The 23099-nt window shown below is 35.6% G+C and overlaps 4 protein-coding genes across 10 annotated transcripts; 2 read left to right on the forward strand and 2 right to left on the reverse strand.

Annotated features, from left to right (window-relative positions):
* Positions 1-2151: 2151 nt before the first annotated feature.
* LOC6645129 lies at positions 2152-6354 on the reverse strand. Of its 5 annotated transcripts, none has more exons than XM_015177857.3 (6): positions 6090-6354; positions 4587-5139; positions 4319-4493; positions 3430-3813; positions 3163-3366; positions 2152-3091 (listed from the first exon to the last, which is right to left on the reverse strand). In XM_015177857.3, exons 2-6 carry the CDS (start codon positions 5083-5085, stop codon positions 2479-2481), a joined length of 1875 nt encoding a protein of 624 aa, XP_015033343.1. In that variant the 5' UTR covers positions 5086-5139; positions 6090-6354; the 3' UTR covers positions 2152-2478. The 5 variants fall into 5 exon arrangements, with proteins under 5 accessions (XP_015033343.1, XP_023032970.1, XP_023032969.1 ...); XM_023177202.2 differs by having other exon boundaries at positions 2152-3088; positions 3430-3816; XM_023177201.2 differs by having other exon boundaries at positions 2153-3091; positions 3430-3816; positions 6096-6354.
* A 3250-nt stretch (positions 6355-9604) lies between these two features.
* LOC6645130 lies at positions 9605-14552 on the forward strand. The gene is made up of 7 exons (XM_002067832.4): positions 9605-10159; positions 11433-12027; positions 12094-12208; positions 12276-12501; positions 12577-12754; positions 13174-13310; positions 14259-14552. The coding sequence occupies exons 1-7, from the start codon at positions 9748-9750 to the stop codon at positions 14384-14386; spliced, it is 1791 nt and encodes a 596-aa protein (XP_002067868.2). The 5' UTR covers positions 9605-9747; the 3' UTR covers positions 14387-14552.
* A 777-nt stretch (positions 14553-15329) lies between these two features.
* Positions 15330-17654, reverse strand: LOC111518941. 2 transcript variants are annotated; one of them, XM_023177219.2, is made up of 3 exons: positions 17295-17654; positions 16262-16631; positions 15330-16190 (listed from the first exon to the last, which is right to left on the reverse strand). In XM_023177219.2, exons 2-3 carry the CDS (start codon positions 16558-16560, stop codon positions 15713-15715), a joined length of 777 nt encoding a protein of 258 aa, XP_023032987.1. In that variant the 5' UTR covers positions 16561-16631; positions 17295-17654; the 3' UTR covers positions 15330-15712. The 2 variants fall into 2 exon arrangements, with proteins under 2 accessions (XP_023032987.1, XP_023032986.1); XM_023177218.2 differs by lacking the exon at positions 17295-17654 and adding an exon at positions 16904-17265.
* Positions 17655-20572: 2918 nt separating this feature from the next.
* On the forward strand, positions 20573-22831 carry LOC6645132 (arrestin domain-containing protein 17). 2 transcript variants are annotated; one of them, XM_023177203.2, is made up of 4 exons: positions 20573-20743; positions 21269-21736; positions 21805-21987; positions 22300-22831. In XM_023177203.2, exons 2-4 carry the CDS (start codon positions 21272-21274, stop codon positions 22684-22686), a joined length of 1035 nt encoding a protein of 344 aa, XP_023032971.1. In that variant the 5' UTR covers positions 20573-20743; positions 21269-21271; the 3' UTR covers positions 22687-22831. The 2 variants fall into 2 exon arrangements, with proteins under 2 accessions (XP_023032971.1, XP_002067870.1); XM_002067834.4 differs by lacking the exon at positions 20573-20743 and having other exon boundaries at positions 21249-21736.
* The last annotated feature ends 268 nt before the right edge of the window (positions 22832-23099 follow it).

Here is a 23099-nt window from a genome sequence, read left to right on the forward strand (position 1 = left end):
TCGTTTATGTACATATCATTTAAATTAATTATAGTCTTCATTATCATGAAACATCATCATATGATCATAAATAATCCTCTCCATCTGTTGCTATCGGCTTCCTTTTCCAATTTAGTACCTCCAATTCTTGTGCTTTAGGAAAATCTGGCATACTGTTGTGATATCTTATGATATGATTATAAATTAGAGACACCTTTTGAATGTATGTGTGTTAGTTAATTAATTAATTGATTGATTAATTAAGCCGTATTTACAATACATTTATTAGATGGTACGTTAAAGCTGTTAAGTATTTTTATTCGTATTGTGACAATTAAATGAGAAGCAATTTTTTCCAACATACAACAAAAAAAAAAAACAAATACAAATTACAAAACAAATTATATACAGTATATATAATATTATGTGTATTAGATGATTGCAATTCGTTTCCATGTTATGTTTTCAAGTATCATTCTTCACATCTTATCCAAAATATTTGACGATCTTTTCATAATTCCTTCCATTTCCATATACCCCACCCGCAATCCTTTTAAGCTTAAGCCTGATTGATATGATGATGAATACGAGTGTTGTGGTTGGTTTCAAATCGCCCGTGGAACAGATACAAAATACAGAACCCTATTTTTTTGTAAACGACAAAAAGAATACCTTTTGAAATCAATTTTATGTATAAAATAAAATAAATATATATTATAGTTGCGTATTTTAATATAAAATGTATGTTTTCGTTGTGTTTGGGTTCTTAAATAGTTAGTTTATACAAAGTTACATTGGCATTACTTGAACCTTAACCAAGGATTGAAAAATCGCGTTATTGAGAGGAGAATCGTGTTCAGTGGGTACAAAAATTCTGAAAGTCTTAATTTAGAAGTTTCGAAAATATACAATTTGAATTTAGCGCTCAATAAGAAATATCCGATAAGCGATAGCTTAATGCACATAGTCGATAACTTATCGACTTATCGATTAATAGCCGATAACATATTGCCGCTTTGCACGGAAAGAATCAAAGGATAGTAAAACTATTACAAATGCATTTGGCAATAGCAAATTGGTTCAGGTTTGTAAACTCTAATTTAATTGCAAGCATTATATGTCGGTAGCACTTAAATATAATTTTGATTTATTGTTTTCGCAATCGGATCAAAGTTTTATACCGAAATGCACAAAAGTATATTATTTTGCAGGCTGATTTAGAAAAACTAGTTATAATATAAATATGCAAATGGAGTTGCCAAAATAGTCCAAATTTGTTCCTTAATTTAGTCCTATTTGCCAAGATTCATCTCGATAACACACAATTAAGACTTACTGACAAAAAGTTGACGATTGGACCCAAAATGAAATAGGCAAAGAGTGTTAATCAAAGGCTTTTAAGCCTATTCTAGAGTTAATACTCGCATAATTACGTGGCGACAAGCGACTTTTCATAAGATATTCTGGCCCAATGTTCCAAGCGAATAAGTAAAATTTAATCAAACTTACCTGTGAATTAGCCAAAACCAATTTGAAGTGGAAACATTAAAAGTTTGTAAGGAATAGATATTACATACGTGTGTATATACACACAGACGGGGAATCACAGAAATTGCTAAAACTGCTGAATCCACCTGCCCGAAAGTATGCTATACCGATTTAAAAGAAATACCAGGCGAACTCGGCTATACAAAGTACAGCTTACTATGAAATACGTATAGCATTTTGTTTTGGGCAGCTGGATTCAGGCGTTTAGCGAGTTCTGTGATATCCCCGATAAGTATATATGTACATACATACGTCCGGTCTATTTAATTTGCACAACAAGTGAATGGTTTAAGTATGTATAATGATTTAACCAATTGCTGGGATAAACACGTTTATGGAACAAGAACAATTTTTAATTTTTTTTCCACTTATAGATATCTCATAATTATGTCCTGCAATATAGAGCAGAACATGTACATACTTATTGAAAAATCATTATACAATAACACACACAATTCTATTACAAGGGTACAAAAATTATACATCCATATATGAAATTGGAAAATGCCATATATATGTATGTATTCGTCGTCAGTATTATTATACATATATCTGGCTTCTATATAATCTTTTGATTTCTTTAGGTAATTGATTTTTGTTTTTTTTTTTTGTTGTTTTTTGATTTTTTTCAACAGATTGCTTGTATGTTCTTATTGCTGATAAACTTTATGGGCAAATAAACAACAGTGTTGATTTGCTTAACAAGTTGAAGGCGTCGTATTAACCTTCTAAATATACATTCATAAATACATAAATATTCTTCTAAAACATTCACTTAAAATAGAAAGTCTACACCAGTGCATATGTATATATATATATGTATACATGATTATGTACAACAGTTTAAAACAGAAATTTCATTGTTTTTTTTTCGTCAAGTGTCGAATGCACTTTTAAGTCCTCTTTATATTCATTAAAGAATTAAGTTATTTCATCTTTTTGTTCTAAGCTCTATATTGGTGGAGGTTCCTCTACATCTATTGAGTTTTCCCTTTCGGTAATGTCGGGCATTTTTAGGGAAAAACTACTCAATTTCCGTTCCGCTGACCCCAGCGAACTCTGCGAGTCCGCTTTCAGAAGTGTCGATCGCCGTTCGTTAATAACCCGCAGCGAATCGTACATTTGATCATCGCCCTCGCTGCCGCCTCTGGCTGAAACCAATCCCCGTTCCATGGAACGAATGTAAAAAACTGAATCATCCCGTTCATTGGCTATTCCAGGCTTGGGCCTATAAAACTGTCTAGAGCTATTGCTCCGATACAGTGGCGGAGCTATCGTCTTCTGTTCCTGCGATTGATCCTGCGGACTTGCGTTACTGTTACTGTTGGTGGCCAGTGGAAGGGAGTCCGGACGCGTCTTCTTTGGAGGTAAAATATTATTTACAGCATTTACGTGTACATTTGCCGTTTCTGTTTGCAGACATCGCACTTCGCAGTTGTCCTGAGATTGCTCTTCAATTACATCGGCGTCAACGATCTCCTCTGGTACGCACGGCTCTATGCTTGATTGTCCGGATAATTGCCGTACAGGCTGTGGGGGCTCCGAGCAAACCGACAATTGGCTACTATGTTGAATGAAATTCAAAACAAAAGTCATTTGAATTGTTTATTTGTCAGTCAGTCAATCGTCACTTACCGGAATTCCTTCTCAACCGACGGTGTGGCTGAGGGTCCAGAACTATATCGTTTCGGGGAACGCAATATCGATTTGGGTATGACTTCGGGGCTATGTAAATCGACTTGTACCCGACGGGAATCGATGCTAGACGTGCGACTTGCTATCGAAGCACAACGGGCTGTCCATCGACCACTATACGATGAATCCGACAACGTTGAATTGCTTTTCGTAGAGGGGTTAGAAAATAGTTAGATCTCTTTTAAGACCCAGGGACTAGTCACTCACCGTCTATTGCCAAGAGGACTGCACCTTTCACGACCAGCACAACCGCCACCGCCACCTCCTTCCTCGTGTTCAATGGGCCGCTGACGCGAAAGAACATGACGTTTCGCCGTATCCGAGCGTTTATTACGCTCGCTGCGTTTTTCATGTCCTGCAGCGGATGTACATGCTCCCATTCCCATGCCGCCATCGAAGGAGGACGCCTGCCAATAGACGCGATTCGCCGATGCCGATGTTGATGCTGACGGAGGTGGCTGGAGTAATGCACATTCTCGTGTCGCTCTTTGAATTAGACTTGACGAATTGCTAATTATGCGTGTCGTTCCACCCGATGCACCTGCCGCAGCACCTGAGACGCCCGTACGCGTTTGCCGGACTCGACGAACGCTACTGTAACGCGTTTTCGGTTGCATTTGCACGGTTTTATTGTGAGAGTGACGATGTCGTCGGTGGTGATGGCGTTTTTTACCATATTGATTAAATTGATGGTGTTCCAGATGATTTAGTGAGAGCAAATTTGAATGGTTAGTGATGCAATTAGTTGTTGCATGTGTGGTAGACAAATTGGGCACGGAACCGGTGAAGGTGAGGCGACGCAATTGTGGCGAAAAGCGGGTGGATCTGATGCACGGTTTTTTGTTTTTTGTTTTTTTTTTTATATATTTTGTGTTTTTGTTTTTAATTGTCAATTTTGCAAAACAGAAATAGATGGGAAAAAGGTGGGAAATGGCCAATTGAAAGTATGTACATATGCAGTAGGTATGTTATGTAATTTACAAAAGTTGAATGGTTGTGATAGCAATAAGCAAGCAATGTGAACTATGTGCTATGGTTCAGATTGTCATATGACCTAATCCCATTGGATTATAATAATCATTCTTATTCACTGTACCTTAGCGATTTGGAGAATTTGATTAGCTCTGCTGTCAATGCCTCACGATCGAAGGGCTGCTGTTGATATTGCCCTGAATTTGTATACGTATCTTGGGGTTGCTGGTGTGTATCGCCCGGCGACGATCGAAATACTCCGAAATGTTGATCCCACCGAGTTGACTGATACTGGGCACCTGTGTTGGCATAGCATAAGGCATATTTATGTTAGGTAATCTCTGAAATCAGTGAAAGATGCTAATAGTTATGAATTTTCGCACATTACTTACCCATACCGCGACGCTGTGAAGCGGAGCTACTCTGATTGCTACGCGTTGGATTCTTGTTGCTGCCGCCGCCAGCACGAAGACGTGCCGGTACCACTTTGGCAGCCGAGTCCCGTGCCTCGAATGTCATAACGCATGAGGCGACCACAATGAAGCCACCAAATCCCATAACAATCGGTCCAACATAGGCAAAATTGTTCAAATGAAAGCCCTTCAAATCATTTTTTACTCTCACTGTGACATTGCCGCGCAGCTCGGAGCCCATTGACAAATGATCCGCATAGTAGCCAAGTGTTGCCATGCCAGCTCCCAAAAGCATAAGTGTTACACCGAGAATAAGAGCGCGACATGCATGCCACAGACACTTGGAGGACATTTTGCCACGAACCACCTGTACGTTCCATGTTGCCCCGGAGGAGGGATGCGCTCGTCGCAAATTGCCCAAGGAGTGTTTACGCTTTACGGTGCCACCGCTGCCACCACCAGAGCGACGGGAAGGCATTACATTGACGTATGTATATTGTGTATTAATAGGCAGAGCTCAGCAACGATATTCCTGTAAGAGACACACACACACCACACACACATGCAAAGACAAGCACACAAACACACAGAATTAAATTTTAATATAAATGTTGTTTCACATAATAATAATAATAATAATAAGTGGCAGACTCGTTTACATCCCAGCCAAACCATCCCATTCATCCACCTGTTGTTGCAACGAAACGTTGACTGTAGCTATGGTTAAGGTTATTTTCTTTCTGAGTGTGTGTGTGTGTGTGTGTGTGTGCGTGTGTGTGAGTGTGTGGCTAAGTAAACTTGTACTTGGCTTGTTGTCACATTCTTAAGCCCGAACTCAGGCTATGCTCAGGCTTTGGAGCATCTGTCAGAAATAGCTGAAGCACTTCCTAAAAACCCTCTCGGCGATCCCAAAAAGTATGCTACACTACATATGTGTGTGTACACTGCTTTAGTCACTTGTGTGTGTGAGTGTGTGTTGCAATTAAGCTAAAATAAAAACCCACACAAGTCACACCATCAAAACAACAACTCAAGTATCTAATAACAAGCCATCACAATGCCATCTCAAGTGGATGACATTTTTAAGCCCACAGATTGCTCTACCTACCAACAACTACAGTGCAAACACATTTTCAATTGGCCATCGTTAAATTTGACTAACAAGTGACACTTTTCTCTTGATGATAAATCAAGGGATATCAACAGCTTCCTTGATACACATGATGTACTTGTATATATATACACTCACACACATTTACACACAGCCACACAGAGATAGTTGATAGTTATTTATCAGAAAAAGATTTGTTTTATACATTTGCTGTTTTTTTTTTGACTCTATTTTGTTTAAGTTATAACTCTTTAATTGGTCTACTCAAATCTGTGCGTTGAGCCATTGCAGCAATTGTTTTTTTTTTTCTTTTCTTTTTTTTATGTATGTGTGTATTCTGCACAATGTCGTACGTATACCTTTACCTTTACCTTTACCGTTTTTCACTCGTTAACAATGTGCTTTGGGCCATCATTGGTCTTCTGCTTTTAGCCATCATTGACTATGACCTCTGCGTTGGCATTGTTCTTGTTTCAGGATCTTTGCCTTTTTTTTGATAGCTAGTGGGATTAAGTTAATAGATTTACAACTGATTTTTGCACTTTTGTCTCTTTGATCAACTCTCGGCCAAATCGGAGGGGCGCAATCCAACAAAAAGAAAAACCACTTTCGAATATACCAACATCCGCAGCGTCCGACCAGCAGCAGCATCAACGCGCGTCTGATAAGATTACAGAAGTTTTTTCTCTCCTTCTTGTTCGTTCTCTCTCTTTCTGCTACTGTCAGTTTTTTTTTTTTTTTTTTGTTATGTATTGCTTTCAATTCTTGCTGAGATAAAAGAGAAATGGAAAAAAATTCACGTTGACCCAGGTACCTTAATAAAATTGGCATAAAATGTTTACTTTTCGCATTTTCAATGTCATGAACAGGGAATTCTGTATGGATAAAGGAATGGAAATATAAGTTTGGTGCTAACTAAATGAGACAGCGGACTTTCAGCATTTGATATGCCCAAGAACATTGTCCAAAACATTCTTAAGAAACTATATTTATTACTTAAAATGCGAATTATATGATTTCTGTTGGTTTGTTAAGGTTACCTTCAGGAACCAAACAGCTGGCAATCTCTTAATTTTCTCTTTGTAATTGGTATAAAATGCAAAATTCTCTTTCAGTTCACAATAGGACGCCCGCGAGGACATCGAAACTGGTATAAGTGGCGCCCTCTGTGGACAATTTTCAAGGGTTTTTGCCTTTGCTAGAAGTCTTATATTCAAAGGACGAGAGCAAAATATAACAGAAATGAAAATGGTCGATGGCAAAATCGGACAGAAATGGAAAGCCTTAACTTAAAAAGGACCAGCAAGAGTTGTCAAGGATTTTGTGTTTTTCTTTTGACTCAATTATGTATATATTTCTGTAGCAAAGTTTTTAGAAATTCCCAAAAAGCACAAATTTCTTGACAAATAATTTTTTTTGGATTGGCTTGTCAATATTTTACTTAATGGAAAAAAAAGGGGTTAACCTTTTTTCTCTTGAGGAGCGAAAGAATGGCAAATAGGCGAAAAAAATTAAGTAAGTCGTCTCGTGTATATAAAATTCTTTTTAAATTGAACAAAGGACATCTCTATAGTCCTGCGGAGGGCTGAGATATCAAGGATTGTATTGAGATATCAAGGATTGCATTGGTTTTTGTCCAGTTTTTGGCCACTTGGTTGAATTTGAAACTTGGAATAACGGACAATTGGGCATTTGAATTTAACTGCCACGTGGAATTTTAAATTTAGCGGGCAACGAAAAATCAAGTTTTAACGACGGAATTTGCTCTGGAGAAAATATGAAATACCAGGCCAACAAAATTACTTAGTTGGCGGATGGATTAAAATTTTTTCAAAGTGTGTAACGGACTTTTAGGCATTTGAATATCTAAATTGAACGCTCAATTCGACAAAAAGAGTGTGCATGAAATTTGGGAAACTGTAAAATCTGTAATATCTGAGTTCTCTGCATGAATTCCGCGATGTCCTTTTCGCGGATTTTTGTGCTTCAGAAGAGGATTGGTTTCACACTAACTTCGTCCCGATTCTTCCAAGGACAAGCGAAATTTAAACATTTAACATTTAAACAAAAAAAATACACATGGCCAACCCTAAACGAATGCTTCAGAATTTTTCTAGTTAACTTGGCTAAAAAATTACAAGTCCAAAAACCAGAAAGAGTACTCATAATTCGGTTATTTTAAGGACGATTGCGATATCCTTTGGCTAGGTGCTTGTCCACGAAGATCGACTGACATACGCATGTCTTGGAATGTCCTTCGAGTAGCTGAGAAAAAGGTTATCTCGAAAATTTTCATGTCCTGGATCCTTAGATGACCCCAATTTTTTTCATGAAAATCAATAGGGATCATCAAGGACTCTCTACGAAACCATGTTCTTTCATCCTGCGGCAGGATTTGTCGACTCTACAGCTAGAAAACGAAAAATGATGATTTTCTCCATGCCATATCTTCGCAGGACATTGATGCATTTCCACAGGACATCCTTTTCTAAATCCTCCAAGATCAGGACTATCGATCTGATCTGCGAGTCCTGTAAAGAATCAGGACGAAAGTGGTGTCAACCAACTCCAACTATTAAGGTCTATCTCCGGTGCAAAGAACATCTCGATAGTCCTGCGGAGAGCTGAGATGTCAAGGATTTGATGGTTTTCTACAGATTTATTTGGTCAATTTCTGATTTGGAAAATATTACAAAATCAAAGAAAAGAAAAGTGTTAATAATTAGGCCATTTTAAATATAAGTAAGATGTCCTTTGTTTAGGTTGATGTTCTTGTCCATGCGTATTGATTGCAATTACCGGGCCCTTGAATGTCTTCCGGAAAGCTAAAAAAAGGACTTCCTTCAAATTTTTAGGAAAATAGACTCGTACCGCCTTGAAACCGTCCTTGAAATGTATACATATATCTCCATAACATAGGTACATGAATAGATTCGAAATGTCATTAAGTTTACTACATTTGGATCAGACAAACTTAATAATTTGTGAAAATTTTCAACGATTGGAATTACTTACATTGAATTCTACAATCACGGGTTTTCCCCACATACGTTTGTAGGTACTTGTAATTCACCATGCACTGCTTCTCCGAAAATATATAGTCCGAATAAACCCCTGAAATTTCTCCATATTATTAGAAACTCACCAAAAGCTCTTTAGGCCGCAGGAGTAGAAACTTAACGAAGGACATGCGTACGACACGGCCGAGGCAAATGCGAAGAGCCACAAAACAAAAAGACGATGGTCGGGCAAGTCGACAATAGTCTAGAAAGGTTTTCACTTTGCCAGTCATAAGTGAAGTGTAACGGCGCATAGACGTTTCCTAATGCATACCGGTAGAAATTGAATAGTCCTTCCTCACGACATCGGCATTGACATCGCCTATCCACATCGAGACCGAGCGAAACAAATGCCAAATTGCGATTTCCGTAGATGCTGTTGGTGTTTCTCTGATGACTTTATAATTGTCATTGTCATAGATAATAAGAATTTTTAAAATTGTGTGGCAAAGTGAAATTGCATTCCAGCAGATACGATTTCCAATTTTTTTGTTGTGTTTGTGTTGTTTGTTTTTTCGTACTTATTGTCCTTTTATTCGTATCGGTTTTATCTGTAATTTAATCTCTGGATGTATCAGTGGAACAATTTAAAATGTGAATGAATAATGAATTAAACTAAAGATTGTTAAGGTGCTAAACAAATAAATGTATATTTTTGTGTGATTTTTTTTTATGTTGTTGTTTTTTTTCTTCACCCAAATGCAGCTGAATAACTTCGATTTGATGTGCTGATTAAATTATTTTGATTAATCTATACGACAAGCAAAAAGATGAAGAATAACTGAAAAATGTGTTAAACAGTTTTTGGTCAAATAATGAAATAATCAAGTGCTAAGAAAAAAACCAAAATCAAAAACCAAACAAATGAAAAAAGCAAGTATTAAGTTAACGAGAGAAAAGCAAGCTCAATGCAGTTGGTTAAATGTGTGTTAACTAAAGCAAATTCCATAAAGGAATTCAAAGTAACAAAATGCGTTTAAATGCCTCAACAAAAACGACACGTTTGAAATCGAGACCGAGACCAGCAAGAGAAACGTTTAAAAGAAGCGCCAACACGACATTGACACCAATTGGCCAAATTGATTGCTCTATACGCATAATAATTAAACTTATTCTATTAACTACCACAATCATGGGCAGTGGCAGTGGCAGTGCAAGTGGTTTTGCCCAGGCCAAAGCCATGTATGTTGCAGTTAATAAAATTAAAGACCTGGAACTAACTGCGGCTGCGGCTGCGGCAGCTACCAGCGTCGACGTCGACGTCAGCGCCAGTGCCAGCTTCAGCGAAATAACCACAAAACCAGCAACCGAAGTATTTCAATTGTCAACGACCACACCCACAATCTTTCACATAAAGATGACTTCATTAAGGGACAGTGATGGTAAGAAGAAACTCTTTAAATTGATTTGTTCTTTTAAGCATTGTTTTTTTTTGGGTTGTCTAGTTTTTGTTTTGTCAGTGGAACTTATCTTAGTACTCGAGAGTTAAGGGGTTTTCGTTTGATTAGATTTGCAGCAGTTCATGTGGTATGAAAACTGGTGAAACTTTTCCATTTGGCAAACTACCACAAGAGCGAAAATCATCAAAATGTATTTTGCACTTGTTTTTTTTTTTTTTTTGAGTGAATTCTTCTCTTAAGGCTAAAATTACAGGCTAACAGTGTTTACACACTTAAGGGAATCCCCAGGATCCCATAGAATGTTCTTGACCGTCATAGAGGAATTTGACCCACCCACACACACAAACACACACACACACACACACACTAAGGACATTTTGAATTCTAAAACAGCACTAACCCATTTAGGATTTGTTTATTTTCTTTTCTTATTTTATTTTAATAGAAAGAAAAAGGAGAAAAAGAAGGTACTCTGACATCAGCATATGAATATTAAGAAAAAATACCTTACTTATTTTGAACTTATTAACAAATTAAATATATTTATTACATAGTTTGAAAAGGTAGTAAGGTTTTTGAAAAGTTCGTCCTTTCTTTTCAATTAAACATAATAGAACAAAAGTAGGTTTAAACTAAAATCAAATTAGTCCCATGGCTTATAATATGTATTCTTTTCTTTAATTTATTAGACAAACATTAAAGACTTTTATGAATTATTATCTTTATTAATAAGAAATATTTTGAGTATTGAATACCCACATGAAGTAGTATCCAACTCAATGAATAAACGCAAAAAAGACATCATAATCTTAACCCATATGAGCCTGAAATTTAGATACAAGAGATATGTTAAAAATCATATATAATTCTAAATAAAAACAACGAGTAAAATGAAAGAAAAGTATCATGAAACAAAGCATTTCTGATAATAAGTTTTGGTAGAAGTTTGAATCTTAGAAAACAGAACGAAATTAATTCATAGAAAAGGAACTAGATACTTTTTTTAGGTGTCTCACTTGGAATATTCTCACACATACATATATATACATATAACAATAGAATATATGTTATACCTATTAAAAAGTAATTTAGATTAATAAAATAGTAAGTAAGTAGCTTAACAATGAGAAAGGATAAGGGGTATATAAAAAAAATTCAATTTTCATTAAGTATTTAAAATTTAATACATTTATGTTTGTAAATTCTCTTAATTTACTTGAAAGAAATATGATGTGAATTGTATTTTTTGTTGCAGAGTTCAATGAAATCGAAAATGTAGCTATAGAGCCATCTATATCTGATATTGCTACAGATGATATAGACGAGAGTAGCATTAATATGGGGCATACAGATAATACGGATGACACGATAGCCGATTACGACATGAGTCTAGGCAAATCTAGGCAGATATTGCCCATAGTTAATGCAACAATAACCAATGATAACTATCCGAATATGGATAAACCAAAAGCCAAAGATTTATCATCACTATCATTATTGAATACACATCAAATATCCGAATCGTCAGAGAAAAAGAATTTGATTATCAAAGATGCTGCCTCGTCTGCAGTATATCAACAAATTGGTAGCCAAAAAATCAATGCTCTCGGTCCGGCGACATTGCCAGGAGTAGTCTCCAATAAGACCCTGGTGGGTCCCACTAGTAGTGGGAGCACAGTATCAACGCCAATCCGATCGATTGGTAACAATAAAACGCATGTGCGTAATTCTGCAATAAAAACCGATAGTAAACATATTTTGCCAAAGGTACAAAAGACCGATGCTCCGATGTTAAATTACATTTTCGATACCTTCTCATCGGCAAATAAACATCATCATCATGATCAAAGGTGGGTATATACTGATTGAATGAATGAAATTCTGATTCCAGAATGGTACTCAAATTTCTAATCTAGATATGGTCCACATTTCGAGGATGCACAACGCGTGGGGCAAGTGTCAAATATGACTGTTCAAGCCGGTAGCAGCATCTTTTTAAATTGCAGGATATCACTGCTACAGGATAAGACTGTAAGTAAATATGCGGTCGATGCAGTCGATTGGCACAAATGCCATTTTAATATTAAACAATAAACAGGTCTCTTGGGTGCGACGAAACACTCAAAATGAGGAGAATGCATTGGATCTGCTTACAGTGGGCCTGCACACTTATACGGGTGATAAACGTTATAAAATGGAATTCCAATATCCCAATAATTGGCGACTGAAAATAACAAACGTTAAAAAAGATGATGAGGCCAGTTACGAATGCCAGATATCGACTCACCCACCTCGCGTTATACAAATTAATTTGCATGTGAATGGTAAGGTTTCGCCCAGTCACTCCTTTATCGTCCCCGTTTTGGTCATTAATTATGTATACTTTATCTATGGCACAGCTCCCAAAGTGATGATTGTGGATGAGGTTGGTGATCCTTTGCAGGAGAAATACTATGAAATTGATTCAACGCTACAGCTATCCTGTGTAGTACGAAATGTGGCAATGACTAGTTCAGTTGTCTATTGGAAGCATAGTGATAATGTGCTCAATTACGATGTCACACGCGGCGGAGTAAGGTAAATGGTCGACAACTGGTAATGAGATTGAATACGCAAATACATTACACAAGGACATGTGTAGATGTGCATTTATGTATGTGACTAATGGCTCTAACTTGGCCAATTTGCATAATTAAAATTCTCGACTCACTCTTCGTGTGGTCACCCAAGATCAGAATGACTATAGTTATTCAATTGGCCAACATAAATCAAACCAAACCAAGATGCTATTTCCCCTGACAACTAAGCCAAAAAGTTTGTCCGAACTGAACGATACTTCCCCTAGCAGCGCGGGTACATAAAAGAGCAATAATATATGGCTGTACCATGAACTAAAAGTTGGCTCAAAGATATGACATTGCAACAGAAATTTTTTCGATTAGAAACTTTACTATTTGATGATGCTTGAGATACATTTCATTTGTGTTTCTTTTCAGCGTTAAAACTGAACTTATGGATGATGGCGCCAATTCAACATTGTCCATTGCCAGGATAAGCAAAGCCGATTCGGGAAATTATACCTGTTCTATAAGTGATTTTCAAAATTTTACAATTGTGGTGCACATTTTGAATGGTAAGTACAATAAAAATTTCAACAAATACCAGATACTCCTTGCCTTCCTTTTTCTTTTTGTGAGAAGCTTCATCTTACACGGTGGTCGGTTCAGGGAAAGTTCCCTTATTTCCTCCTTTAAGGACAATATTTTATATCTTACAATATTGGAAACGATTCACCCATAAACATTTATTTTAAGTCCCATTGTTTTTGATACAAGTGTTGTTCACCCAGAGAGTTAAATGGAATATTAAAGTCGCCAAAATGTAATAGCCATGTCCGTTCGTCTATCCGTATGAAAAACTAGATCTCGGTGACGAGCCAATGCCACCATATTTGGTACATAGACCCGTATGGTGTACACGTTGATTAAGTTTATTGAACATTTTGTCATGCCCCCCTTCCCACTGAAAATTAAACAAAAATAGCAAAGTTATGGGTAGTGATTGCAGAATTAAACATCTGATACGAAATAATCGATTATTTTGTTCGACCTAATTGAATCGCTAATCGATTAATGATTCAAATAGTTTCCTTATGGTATACCAGGCTTAAAAAAGAATACATTTATGTCTATTAAAGAAATAGTTGATAGGCAAAGTTAAATTTGATATATGCGCCCACCATTGAACTCTTGAGGACCATTTTTTAGCTAAAGATGTGCTTGTTCTTCTAAAGAGAGAAACATAATGCATCATTTTAAAAAGTTGAGCCATATAAGAGGAGTCGTGTACTTGTAGAAGTACCTGTTACAAGGTACGCGATTTTAATATGCTATTTCACCTTAAGGTGCATGATATCACAAAGCCAATTTCTTAGCCTCTCTGAAAATCCTGAAACGTAAGACTTTTATTCTTCGGTTAACAAAGAGTATACATAAGTGTTAGGCATTGGTCAGGGGTTTAGAGAAAAACTAAACATGTATTTTACCCTTCCTCACATCGATTTGCTTTTTGCTTTAAACAGGTGAAAGTTTCGCTGAGCTACATCATGGAGGAGCAGGCGGAATTCTGCAATGGCAATGGCTGCAATTCCTTATGTTGATTCTCCTAATTATCGATAATTCAACAGTTTTTGTATTCACATGTAGGTAAAGTTGGGTAAAAACAAAGGAAGGCGAAATCTTCAAGGTACTACATTAACTAAATATTGTTTTTTTTTTTTTTTTAGTAGCCTTACGTACATAAGTATGGTATGTTTTTTTTTCTTGTGTTAATTAATTGTAAAGATTTTGGATTTGATAGAAAAATAGAAAAGTTATTAGAAATAACTAAAAACAAAAAACTAACAAGCAAAAAAAAAAAACGAAAAACAAAAAAAGAATAAACTACAAAAATAAATGAATAACTAAGTTAAAATGCATCAATTTGTACATGAAACAGCACTCCTAAAATTTAGGGTACAAGTATAAGGCAAAGATGCCAACGAATTTCCATATAATGAAAAATAAAAACCAAAAATAGTTAAATTTACTATACTATACATATACCTACTATAATACAGGCAAAACACTCAGAAAGAAAAGTACCAAAAACAAGACAAAAACAAAAAAAACAGGTTAAAAGTATCCTTGAACTGAGTAATTTACAGTTTGATTCTAGAGAACAACGTTAAATAATATCCTTTTGGCTTGACTTTGCCAAGCCTTGGAATATGAAGGAAATATAACTCAGTAATTTGGTCCTTGTTTTCGTTGTTTTTTTTTTTTCTGAGTGTAGGTGCATGTTATTACACTTATAATTATCTGAGCTGGCTTACATATGAAAAAAAAAAGAAAACTGAAAACAAACGATACAAAAAAAGAATAAACTACAAAAAAAACATACATACATACTATACATACATCCATATATAAGGCATAAATTCAGTGGTATAGATGTAAAACAAACATAGACAAAACCAAGAAAAAAAATATGAAAAGAAGGAAACATAAAAAGACACACTTACACACACACACCCATTTAGAAAATAAGAATAAAGAATGAGAAATAAAAAAAATATTTAAATGGTTTAATTAACTTTCTTTGTGGCGGTGGCTTAACTTGGCCCAACTTACTAGCATATTTGAACGATAATGAGTTTGTAACCTCAACGAATGTTGGGAATGATGGCCCTAATATGTAAGTATGTATGTATGTATGTACCCCATCCCATATAATTGTTAAGTCAAAGGGGCAACCGAAATTCTTTGTGTGGAATGTAGTATATATATATACTTGTATAGATATGTACAAATGAGCATCTTATAATTATGATATCTGTGGTATGCAGCATCGCTACACACACACATACACACACATATTCAGGTAAACATTTTTTTAAACATTAACAAAACTTAATGCATTATTTGGTGAATTGACAACAATTTGGTACAAGTTTACGACTTTCTGCTGCTGTGATTTGGGAATATGCATAGATCATCACACTAGAGTTCCCCAATTTTGTATATCGAGTAGCGTTGATTCAAATTCATGACCCAAGGATTCCAGCACACCGAGTTTCTCTTTCAATTCCTCATTGGCCGTAAATAATTGATTCTCGATTCGATGTATATCTGTGGCCTGGGTGGCCAATTCGGTATCGAGTCTATCGATTTGTACTAGAACATCGCTTTTCGTTTGAAATGCATACTTTACTTGATGCCTGCGCACTTTGGCATGCAATCGCAGGATTTGCTCTTCTTTACGTTGAATTTGTTTGTTAATGCCATGGACCCTTTGAAGCCAATACAATTGTAATTCATCGTATCCTTCCATTCGAAATTCATCTGATGGTTCATTGCCATCGTCTCTGGCATCATCCATTGAATGTAAATATGTTTGTAGCAAATATTTTTTATCCCATTCATGTTTGTGTTGTGGTTCTTCGGTAGTTTTCACAAATCGTTGATCCTTTTCACTGCACAAAAAAAAAGAGATCAAAAATTGTTCAATTATATAAGACATTTCTGGAATTTTCACATAACTTACGCAAGCGTTGTTAGCCGCGAACCATCCACCTCAACGGGGCTACCCATTCCACTATCTTTATCAGTTGATCGATTCGATGATATTACTGGGACACAGGTGATTGACTGTGAGTTTGGTCTTTTTGACGAAGATCTTCGCTTCGAACGTAGTCGTTGCACCATCACATATTCATAATCATGTTTGGCAATATAATTCTTAACATCATCTTTATAAAGTGATTTACCACCATGATCATGATGCTGCTGATGATGTTGGCTGAAACCGTTTGGTGTTTCTTCATCTTCTTGTTGGTCATTCATTTTGTTAATTGATCTGTTAATAGATTAAGTCCACAGCAAATTTTTGAACGACCACCTAGGCCTTGGCGTATCTATTAAGATATACAAGAGTTTTGCTAATTAGTATGCGCATAGATACATAACAGCCACATATTTGTATTAGTTATAGTCATACTTTCTAAAAAATTGAAATGATAACTTTTGTTTTTGTTTTTGGCGCAGTTTTATTACGTATGAAAAGTGCTTGATCGAAATCCTTGAGAAGCCCGATAAGTAGCATTCTGTTTGCTGACAGTGCTGCATGTTCGTATTGAAACAAGTTGAAAGTCGATTACGATTTGGTTTTTGTTACAATTTAACACACCTTTAAACTTTCCCGTTCACCGTTTCACCTGTCGTTGGTGCTGCTGCTGCTGCTGCTGTTGCTGCTGCTGGTCGACGAGAAGCGCTAGAGTTGTTTGCGTCATAGCTATAACACAACTGAGGCACAAAACTCTCAAATCAAGCTTTAAAAGATACTCTACTCCAATCCACTCCACTCCACTCCACTCCACTCCACTCTACTTCACTTCACTTCACTTCATTCCACCACCATCGCCACCGTCGAGACTCAACGACGAGTCTTCACAGTAGGCCAGGTAAAGCAAACGAAAACCAAAACCAAACCAAACCAAAGGAAAGAGCCAAATAGCCAATGCTTGTGTGGCATGACACAACCACAATAAAACACAATAAACTGCGAGGCAAATGCTTACCTGGCTGGCTGGCCACCTGCCCCCTGTCCCCTGTCGCCTGCCCCTTTCTTTCCACGTATCCACGTTGTTTTACTGTTTGTTTTTGTGCTTACGGTATTGTGGGTATGTCTCAGATTTGTCTCGGTCATCATCCCCTTCTTACTTTGCGAAATACTTGCACACACACAAAGGCACACCATCACACTCATACACTATCCGTGCATATTCATTAATTCATATTAATGTCTAAGGCAAAAATATATAATTTTTAGATATATATAAACTTTTTTTTTTGGAATAGTAATAGCAACAACTAGTAAGCACCTCAACAGCTGAAAAAACTATGTGCATATCAACTTGGTTTTTTTTTTTGTTTCAACATTTATAGCCAGGGGCGGAATAGCTTATAAGGCTAACTATGATTTAGGATAAGCACTTAATGGTTTAAAAGCTTGAACTAAGACGTTATCCATTTAATTAGGGAATAGTTCTAATCTGGAACAAGAAATTATTACGTCAATGAGTATATTTACAAATGCAGTAACCTGCAGAAACTATTCATACTATTCGAATGAGTACTCATTTGAATACAATTTTTTAAATATCATTGGCTAAACGAAACCGAATGAATGAATAAATCTATGTAAGCAAATAAACAAATGACCGAAAGTATTCATACTATTCGAATGAGTACTCAATTGAATACATTTTTAGAAATATCAAACAAACGAAACCGAATGAATGAATAAATCTATGTAAGCAAATGAACAAATGACCGAAAGTATTCATACTATTCGAATGAGTACTCAATTGAATACATGAATAGATTTTTAGAAATATCAAACAAACGAAACCGAATGAATCGAATAAAAAAAACCGGCATGACATGTATGAAAGAAATGACCGAAGCTTTAGAAAACTTGGAGTATTTTGAATATTCACAGTATATTATACTGAATACTGAATCAAGCAAAACCTTAAAAGAAACCCTAATATTTTGAGTATATATTATAGGTACTGTAAAGTATCACTGTGTCTTAATCTCATTTTAAATATGGATAAAAATGGATAATAAAATGTGAATAATGATAATGCTCACTGATCGTAGAATCAATTTAAGATATATAACGTCCATCATTATTTAAAATATCAGAATTTGTCCAATTAAAATGAATCAGCCACAACATAGATACTTTTTTTTAGATTACAAGAGGGCGCTTCATTTTTAATTCCGACCCTGTGCTATACTTAATTTGTATTACAAACTGAGCCAGACAAAACGAGTATAAAATCCACGATTTAAAAAAGCTTACTGCTGCACTTGCCTCAAGACTTTTTGTGCAATACAATTTCAGTGTCTCTATTTTTGTTATTTTCGTTTGTTTTGTTTTTGTTTTTCTTTTAACCATTTGCCTTATGGCCTTTCATTTTCATGAATAACATTTGCATTTGTTGCCATTGTGGAAGGGGATTTTTATTTTTTCAGGTGTGTTGACAGGAGTCTGTGTTGAGTACGCCAAACCGATAAAATCGCGATAAGACTAAACAGATTTCTATATATCTATTTTGCCATTTCATTATTAATATAAATGCAAATGACAAAAGAATGTGGGTGTGACAAGAATTATGCTTCGAAAATAAAAAGCTTTTATTGCTCATAATTAGGTTCGGGGTTCTTAGTTTCCTTTTTCACTACTTTTTGAATTGAATCGAATCGAATGTGATTTTTATTTCCAGAAAAAAGGATATATGTATTACTTTTAAAGTGTTCCGCGAACTTCAAAAGTATATTTATACTTGATCAGCTTGGATTTAATCGAAACGGAGCTCCAGTTTTTGATTAATATTTTTAATTTTTTTTAAACTTTTATCATAAAATTATACAATTGTGTACGCTAATTAAAGATGCTACTAAATTTCGAAGGTCCGACTATATTAAATATGTACGTAGCTCTTTTGGGAGCGACCGATTTAGAAAGACTTGTTTGTTTTTTTTTTGCAATATTATTGATCACAGCTATATGAAAATCGGTTGACTTTATAATATACAGTGAAACCTCGATATAACGAATCTGAGGGGGATCGCAAAATTATTCGTTATATCTATTGATTCGCTATAGGTACTGAAATGTAAAACCTTAGTCCTTTCAAGGGACTTAACAAAAAATTCGTTATATTGGGTTTTTCGTTATAACGAAGTTCGTTATATCGAGGTTTCACTGTAGTTTTTTTTTACAATTATACACACGAATAAAATGAAAATGACATACAAGACCATTCATTTAAATTTAAATTTTTAGATTCAGAAGGTTTTTAACTTTATCACTTAAAGGCAGAGAAAGCGCCCACAGAAAAACTTGCAATGGAAAAACAAAAATGTTGGCATGGTCGAATTTGCCCTGAGTCTTTGGAAATTTTTGTTATCTACATTTGAATGTTTGGTGTAAAATGTTATCTACATTTAACATACGTTAGAAAAGAAAAGCTTTATTCAGAATTGAACCGTTTTTTAATTATTCTTTACACCGTTACATTTCATTTAAAGCTTCTCTTTTGCTTCTAAAGTTTTTAAGGAGGAGCAAATTCAAATTCGAGAGAATAATAATAATATATGTAATTTAAAAGCAAAATAAAATAATTATTATAAACATTTTTCATTTCATAGATGACATTAATAATTTGTTTAACAGCGTTTATAATCAAAATATCCTTTATAAGACCTTAAAAAAAAATTATTAAATTTTCTTTTAAATTTGGAAATGTTCTCATTAAAAAAAAAATCTTTTATCCACGTGTAATATTGTTTGATTAAAACAACCTTTATAAGGACAATGTTGTTTGATTCTATGACTTACTTTACTTTTAATTTGATATCTATATTTTTGTATTTTCTGTTTGTGTGCTTTTTTCTTTATTAGTTGAGGTTAGGTCTGTGTACTGCTTCTTTAAAGTCCTCCACTTCTTATAGGATTTCTCTAACGGGATGCTCAAATGCCAAACCGTCTGATTTATGTTGCTTTTCAGTTTATTATCTACTAAATCGGTAAGTCAAAGTGAACTGTTTTTTCTTGTTTTTGGATATTTGGTTTATTAATAATATTGAGTACGAAACCAGTTTATCATGAGAGAGACAGACTAAGAGAGAGAGAGAGAGAGCGAGCCTCTCATGCTCACTTACGCTCAACGTTTCTCATTGCCGCTCAAAACTTGTCTTGAGGTTTGGCTTTTTCGGTTTCAGCCGCAAAATATTTGTTTTTTTTTAGCCTAGGCAATAGCAACTTTAGTTGTTAAATAAACGTCATCGCGATCGGTTTGAACGTAGTTTGTGAGGGACCTGCATTTGTCTGGCCTTGTGAATCGACAAACTACATATATATATATATAATTTTTTTGTTGTTGTGTGTTTTTTTTTTGTTTATACCCTGTACATAGCAGTTTGTATGTATATACAAACAATGTACAATACATAAGTACGTTCGCAATTATATATCCCATAGTACTAATTTAACGCGCTACTGGACAGAGAGACATACATACATAAATATACATAGAAAACACAGAAAAGCAACATTGTGATCACATTTTTGGCATCCGTACCGGATCGGAGCGGACCGGATCGCACCGACATCGGGCCGATGCACCATTATGGCCGAAATGTAGTTGTGTTGGAGTCAACCACCGCTTTTGGCCAAGACATTTCTTACGAAAAAATTCATACAAACACTGAGGCGCATACATACATTTACACTAAGCAAACTGGTTTTATTTCCTCTGCTGGATGTCTGCCCACATAAATAACAAAAAGACAAAAAAAAAAAAAATAAATAAAATAAATATATTTATGTACACACACACTTTACATAACTGTGTGCACATACATACATGCATACAGTCATAAGTCAAGCGCAGGCGTAGCCTCTTCCCAAATAAAGCAACATCATAATGCATTTTTAATGTGAATAATTTGAAATATTTGTGTTAATGCATTTACACAGAAAATGGGAAATCGGAAACTGCTTAAATTCCTGATCATCTTCGATAACACATCGCTGCTATATTTTCCCGGACAATTCCTTTCTGGCCGTGTGCTAATTGAGCTGCAGGATGAGACACCAGCCCTTGGACTCCACTTCCATGTCGTTGGCGAGGGCGTAGTTCGCGGCGGCAGTAGCCGGAGACAGGAGCGGACTTACGACAAGGAGAACTACATTGATTTCCGTATGCGTTTGCTTGGCGATGTCGATCAAGGAGGACCAGCCATACTTTCGCCGGGAATACACAGTTTCCCCTTCAAATTGGGCCTACCCTTGGGTCTGCCATCAACATTCTTGGGTCGCTACGGCTGGATACAGTTCTACTGTAAGGCTGCATTGCGGGAAACAAATGGCCTTATCCATAAAAATCATCAGGTATTCATTGTAATGAATCCCATTGATTTGAATCTGGAGAAACCAATTTTGGCGGTATGTCAAATATATATATGGATACAATCCATCAGCCTGTAAAACATTTCTTCTCGAATCCCAAATAGCAACCTTTCACATGTGAGGTGGAACACAAGCTAGGCGTGGCCTGCGTTGGAGGTGGACAAATAAAATGTCGGGTATCCTTAGACCGCGGTGGCTATGTACCTGGCGAGAATATCCTGGTGACTGCATTCATATCAAATTATAGCAATGTATCGATTAAGCGCACGAAAACAAAACTTATGGAGGTAGGTTTCACTTTCAGAAAAAACACATTTTATAAAGTCAGATTTGAGAGACAACAAATTTTGTACTCAAATGGATTGGATAATTGTAGAATAGAGATATTGCAATGAACTCGTTCAAAATGGAAAAAATAATAACTTGTTTGTGTTCAACTAAATTTGATACCAAAAAAGGGTTTCCTTTTATCTTTTTTTCTTTTGGACGTTTGTTCGGATTGTATCATGTATCCTCTGTAGTTGACTGATCAGTCATCTAACTTACATAATTAATTGAATATTAATTTCATGATATACATATATAATATTTATTTGCAGACGATTGACTATTTGGCACGCGGCAAGGTCGTTCAGACCGAGAAGCGCGCTCTGGCCGTATTGGTGCGTGGGAAGATACGTCCAGGTGGTAAAGATGAATGGCAAAATGAACTCTATGTGCCACCATTGCCGCCCACGAATTTGCATGGGTGTCATTTGATTAAAATATCGTATGATGTGTTTTTCGTTATTGAACCAAAGTCAATGGAAAAGGAAATTAAATTGCAGTTACCCATCGTATTGGCCACATATCCGTTCCGTAATAATTCGAATGATATATCCAATGCGAACACATGGCCGGAATCGGTGCTCAAACCGGATACCCATTATCCATCAACATTGCCCATTTTTCGACCATGGCTACATGAAAAACCCAGTGATGCATAAATAATACAAAATAAAAATTTAATATATATTCGTATTTAGGTTTTTGTTAACAAAGACAGAATTTGCGCCATAAACTAATTTATGTACCATATTTAATGTTTTCCTTTGTATAAACATAACTAAACTGTTTTCTAATAATATTATACTATCGATTTGTCGTCATTATTTTTAATCGTGTAATGGGTGTTTGATCTGCCTAGTTGCCGATGGCACATGAGGAGTGGAGTAAGGATAATAAGTCTTTGATTTCCAGAAAGAAGTCATTTTTATATTTCGGTCTCATGAGTTATAAGCTTTTCATGAGCCATGTAACAGAAGCTTTTAGAACATGTTAATGTAAATACAGTGATAGAAATTCCAATAATCTTAAACAAATAATATTAGAAATCTTAATTAAAATCTAAGTTTAAGAT

This window comes from Drosophila willistoni (genome assembly GCF_018902025.1).
Source record: "Drosophila willistoni isolate 14030-0811.24 chromosome XR unlocalized genomic scaffold, UCI_dwil_1.1 Seg105, whole genome shotgun sequence".
Lineage (NCBI taxonomy): Eukaryota > Metazoa > Arthropoda > Insecta > Diptera > Drosophilidae > Drosophila > Drosophila willistoni.